At 36.7% G+C, this 6,000-nt stretch overlaps 1 protein-coding gene across 1 annotated transcript in view; it reads right to left on the reverse strand.

The window, feature by feature from the left end:
- The window catches only part of LOC115599929 (uncharacterized protein KIAA0825-like), a 156,944-nt gene extending 151,292 nt beyond the window's left edge, over positions 1–5,652 (reverse strand). The window contains exons 1-2 of the mRNA XM_030467633.1: positions 5,459–5,652; positions 3,157–3,339 (exon numbers count right to left, since the gene is read on the reverse strand). Of these exons, the coding sequence (XP_030323493.1) occupies positions 3,157–3,339; positions 5,459–5,622 (347 nt within the window). The 5' untranslated portion in view covers positions 5,623–5,652. The remainder of the gene's footprint in view (positions 1–3,156; positions 3,340–5,458) is intronic.
- Positions 5,653–6,000: the final 348 nt, after the last annotated feature.

The raw sequence follows: 6,000 nt of genomic DNA on the forward strand, positions 1-6,000 counted from the left end.
CTTGCTCTTCTCTGCACCTGCTCCAGCACCTCAAGCTCCTTCCTGAGCTGAGGGGCCCAGGACTGGACACAGGACTCAAGCTGTGGCCTCCCCAGGGCTGAGCACAGGGGCAGAATCCCTTCCCTGGACCTGCTGGCCACACTGTTCCTGAGCCAGCCCAGGATGCCATTGGCCTTCTTGGCCACCTGGGCACACTGCTGGCTCCTGTTCAGCTTCCTGGCAATCCAGACTCCCAGGTCCCTTTCTGCCACTCCCTGCCCAGCCTGGAGCTCCCCATGGGGTTGTTGTGGCCAAAGTGCAGGATGCGGCACTTGGAATGTTGAACCTCATCCCATTGGAATCATCCCAACTCTCCAGTCAAAAATGGCAAACATCAAATGGCAACAACAATCCAAGGAATAATTACATCAACACTGACAAAGTTTTCTCAGTGGGGACTGGTGTGATGCAGGTAGTACATCTGCAGAAGAGGTTTTATGGAGAAAATGCAGGTTCCTGGAGGTTTAGATGGTCACATAAAACAGCCATGGGTGACTACTCTTGATGCTGTCCTGCCTTGAGCAGAAGGTTGGACCAGATGACCTCCAGCATCCCTTTCCATAGAGCCTGGATGTGGCACTCAGTGCCATGGTCTAGCAACCGCAACGGTGGGTCAAGGGTTGGACTTGATGATCTCTGAGGTCCCTTCCAACCCAGCCAATAATATGATTCTATGATTCCAACCAAAATCCCTATTATGCTAAAGTTACATCAGGAAGGCCAGACATGGCTGGAGGAAAGCAAAGCATACAAAAGTGATTATTATTAGAAACTGATGATTCACCTGGGCTGTGTCATCAGAAATGAAACTCTCAGTGACAGCAGAATGCTCAGTGTTTCACCACAAAATCAGGAAGCAGAAGGCATACGCTAGATTTGCTTTATTTCAACTTAAGGATATTATTAATTTTTCAGCACCTCTACTATTTTGTTGCTTTTCAACAACATAATAAATAATCTTGAATAATTTTAATTCCCTTGAAGCAGTAATTAATACAGCATCTCTAGCAAGTTGGAAATGAGCCAGTCCTATTAGACAACTCCTGGAAAACAGTATTGTGTCATCACTGCTTTTGTGATTACACAAAACTTTCCTGAGCAGACTGAAGATTAATTTAAACCCAACCCCTGCAGGGAAATCTTCTAGTACCGAAAGGGAGGTTGCTAGATTTAAAAGAAAAATCTTTATTTCACTTCTAGTTAATTTTACTGAAGTTTTGAAAGATATACAGCCAAGCTAACAGATGGAAATTTTGATTATGCAGATGTAATTGTAAAGAGAACTGATGAAGGACTAGTAGTACTTTAAAATCATGCATAAATTCTAAATTTGCTATTGATAAATTCTTAATGTGATGAACTATGCATAACTCAGTAACAACAGACCTATGAATTCAACATAAAACTCAGTATATCAAAGTATTTCCAATTGGATATAGTAACTCATGAAGCTAACTTGGTAACATCTGCTTTTTCCTTGTATTCTAGACACTGGGTTAGGTTACCTGACAAATATTGGCTATCATGAAACATACAATATAGAAGAACTGTTTTGATAATGGAGTGTAATAGGTTTTGAAAATAAAAGTTCTGAATACACAGTTAAAAATATATGTATTTTTCACTTAAACTAAAACATGCACCATGTCTCTATCAATACTTGTAGTGTTTACATTATTTTGGACTTGCTACATCCTGCACATGTTGAATTTTTTGATCTCTGTTCTGAAACTCAGAGAATCCTCAAGCTACTGTGTTTTTTAATCAGTTCAGATATAGATAAATCTGTAAACAATACAGATCAGTGGAGAAGACTGGAATACCTAAAAGCAACAGAGCATTTATTTCTGTCAATTCTGTCATTTATTTCAGAAAGGAAAGGTGAAATCTCAGAATTTACAGTAGAAACAACTGCAACTACTACATTGTCAATTTCTGCCCCTATTTTTATTCCCAAAGCAGGACTGCCTGATCTGTTCATGAGTCACCTTACCAATTGCTATTTTTTCATGAGCCTTCATTATGAAAGATCAAACATACAATTACAATCCACTTCTGCATGTTCCTCAGAGCCCACAAACATTAAAATGAGCCCACACACAACAAAAGTTCTTTAAGCAAAGAAGCTTAAATGCAGTTCTCCACTCTACTCTTTGTATCACTGGTATTACCTGGAATATTCTTAGAGTACTAAATTAAAAGCCAATTGAATAGAATTAGGCTGTCTTAGATCTGGATTTTGCTGTTGTTTGGTTTGGTTTGTGGTTTTTTTGTTGGTTTGTGGTTTTTTTTTTCTTTCTCTTTATTTCTTTTTAATTTATGACCTCATTATGTATCATTTTCTACACCAAATTAACAGCATGAAAAAGCAATGAAAGGCTCAGATCCATTTTGAGCACAAATAAAGTGTCTTTTTGTTTACAGCTAAGACTTGAGAAGACAAGATCTTATGAATATGGGCACTCCATACTCTTTCTCTTTTAAACTACATGTAATATTTATTAAAGTGTATTGGTCATGTAACCAGATGAAAATTTCATTTAATTATGTCTAAATTCCAGCACTTACAGAATTGTTATGAGATTACAGGAGAACATTCTCATATACCTGAAGGCTGAACACAGGTAAATCTGAACTGGTAAGAAGATGAAATTTATTTAATTGTATTAGTGACTGAATCCTTTAAAGTCTTGAAAATCTTTGTTACCATGATTGTAAAAGTTTATAGATGTGTAAGAATATGTTCCTAACAAAGTGTGTCCTAATTGAACAAAATTGTGATAGTAATTGTTAATGAAATTCTACTCTTTGTGTTATAGAGGAAATAAAACACTGGAAATCAAACATTCACTGTGGTCTGTATTATCCCCAGACAAGAAAACATGTGGGATGGGAGTTTGGTACAAAGCTAATAAAATCCCAGCAGATATAATTGGGCTTTAGGTAAGATCAGAAAGATAAATTCCAGACCAAATCAAGAAACAGTCAAAGGTTATCAAAAGGTGCCAGCACTATGTACTGCATTTGTGTTTCAGCACCATTGTTCATCTTGTAGATCTATCCACATAAGCTCAAGAACTAATTTTATCTGAAATAGAATGTTTCTTTCATACTCACTCATACAAAGTCTTCAGTGGTGAAGTTAAAACGGCCAACACAGAGAGCAGACTATTGCAGTGGATATGTATTTTATAGATCTTGAGATCTCTGTCTTCATGTGGATTCAGAAACTCCTCTACAGAGCTGCACACTGACCAGATCATGTCTTCAGTGCACATCAAAATTGCTGCAATATCAATTCTGTAAGGGAAAAAAAAAAAAAATGTGAAAATAACATTAGGTAAGACATCAGCATAGTGGTAAATTTCAGTTAAAAAGGGCTTTCCTCTGACAACATAAAATACCTAAATCCTAGCATGGCATCTTCCATCAGTGATACAGGAATTATGAATCCACCACACTATAAAAATTCAGTGCTTCCACAGAATCACTGTTACTGAAACTAGCAAAAAGATGACTTAAATAATATATAAATTTCCTTTTCCAAAGGACAATGCCACTGGGCAGGAGAAACCTTCAAACCATCACTAAGTAAATTATATTTAGTATTCTTTTTGATAAATTATAGTTAGAATATACATATTATTTTCAAGTTCTGCTGGAGCAAAAAAGCAGTGGTAAATGAACTAAATCTTGCAAAACTTTAATTCCTAAGCAACATAATATGATGTGGAACATTTCTGACTCTGTAATATGCTGCCTGTTGGTACTGGCTGGGATAGCATCATGGGTCAGATGCCTAAACACCAGCAAGAATTCAAAGCACAGATAATAATCTCACAAGACTTTGCTGACATGCAACAGAGAGGAATCTAATGGATATTATATTGCAGGCATGAAGGTAGACTGAAAAAAACCTACCTAACTGCCTTAAAAGATTATGGATGTATATGTGATCAGCTGCATTTTTAGGGATCAAATTAGTTTTAGAAAACCTAGACAAGCACACATGAACAAACATTTGTCTGCATTACAGACCAAACCCCTAATATTTCAAGAGTGACAGGGAGGAAATACACGCCTTCTGTAAATGACAGTATTATAAAAAGAAAAATTAAAACCTCTATGCTAGAAATCTATTGAAAGATATTAATTAGAAACAGTTTTTTCCAACTGTGCATCACTGAATAATTCAACTTAGTGACCAATTCAAGAATCACTGTACTAAAAAATCCCCCCAGCTTCTCTATAAAAAAACAATGTAAAAATTTGTTTCTGTTCAGGACTTTGAAACAAACTCAGAAAGCACTGACTAACCTTACATTTCAGAAATACTGCATGAATGCATTTTTTTTCATATTTTAGGGTATTTTTTCCAGGAAATTTTCAGGAAGCTCTCTGTACCTAAAGATATAGACAAGCCTAGTAATGGTAAATTAGCACAAGAAGAGTGTATACAAGCAGGTATTTTGATATGTAGCAGAAAACTTTGATTTCTTTTTTCCCTACTTATCAAGAATGTGAACCCATGCAAGTTATTTAAGCTTACATGACACTGCTTGTTTTCACATGAGAACTGAAGATGACAGCACATAACTCTTGGCTCACACAGAACATGTTTCTGAGCATCTCTCATCATCTACAAAATGACAAGTTCTTATGTTTTTAATTTGCATGGCCACCATGGACTACATAGCTTTCAAAATATAAAAAAGGAACATAGTACTATGGGAGAGATATATAGCAAAGAGGCAGGATAAGAAACATACCAGTTTCTTCAGTTAATCAGATACTGGAGAGAAAGAGAAAGGGATGAGCAAGGGGAAGCTTCTGCTTGGGGACATTTGGTTCAATGCTCCTGCAAGAGACCCCCCCCTTTCTGGCAAAAAAACTAGGAAATCCCAACAAGAATTTCCACCTCTATTTCCTAAAATGGCAAGAGAAGGAATAGCCTCTCCCTCTTCTCCTGGCAAATATTTTGATATGATCTCATAGCTCTTTCATTTAGAAAGTCACTGAAAACCCAAATTCTGTTGGGACTGATGGAGTTGGTTTGTTTTTTGAGTCAGTGCCTTGATTTCTCACCCTGACTCTGCCAGTTCTTCCCATATTGTTGGCTGAGCCACCACTCTTCAGTGTAGTGTTCATCATGAGGCTTTCACACCAACCATTCTGTTTATGGAACAGTATCACCAAGACCTCAAAGGAAATATTTGATTCTGCCTGGTTCAGTAGATTACTATAAAGTATTCTTAAACATTCAAAATACACTGAATAAAAATGAAGATACATAAATTGTGTCTGTCCTTCCTGCTGTATTGAGTAACACTTAAATTTGCATCAAAGCAGCATGTGCAACAGGTAACTAAGATTTAATTATTTTATGAATTAAAAGTGAATTAAACATACAAAGCATTACCTGATTTGTGGTGTTCTCTTGTAACTGGGGCTGGCCTGACAATATCTGGAAGACAGGATATCCAAAGTTTGCTCCAGCACATCTGTAAGAATTTCCTGGGCTGTCTTGGGAGGTAGGATAGTCCATAGATCATGATGAAGAGCACAGCAGAAGTAATGCCACATCTGGACAGAAAACGAGCATCTCTCCCCCTATCAAAACCACCACACAGTAAATAGTAAAAAAAAAACCACCTTCCAAAATGTCAATTTAGCTTAGTTCCTGTGAGTCTAATAAATTCTGTCTGAAAGGAAATAGCTGCAGAGTTTCAGAAACATTCTGATAAAAAAAAAAAAAAAGAAGTCCTTGAAAAGATGCAAAATATCCTTATTTCTCAAGGAACCACATGTTCCATTTCAGTCACAAAACTAGAATTCTGCCACAGAATCAAACCGTTTCATTTGACATTTTGTTATTTCCTTAATTAACCTATTCTTAAAACCCACAGCATTACAAGTCTAGTTTAGAAATATATACAGTATTCTGTACTTCCTGGAATAGTC

Source organism: Calypte anna, chromosome Z (assembly GCF_003957555.1).
Source record: "Calypte anna isolate BGI_N300 chromosome Z, bCalAnn1_v1.p, whole genome shotgun sequence".
NCBI classification, from domain to species: domain Eukaryota; kingdom Metazoa; phylum Chordata; class Aves; order Apodiformes; family Trochilidae; genus Calypte; species Calypte anna.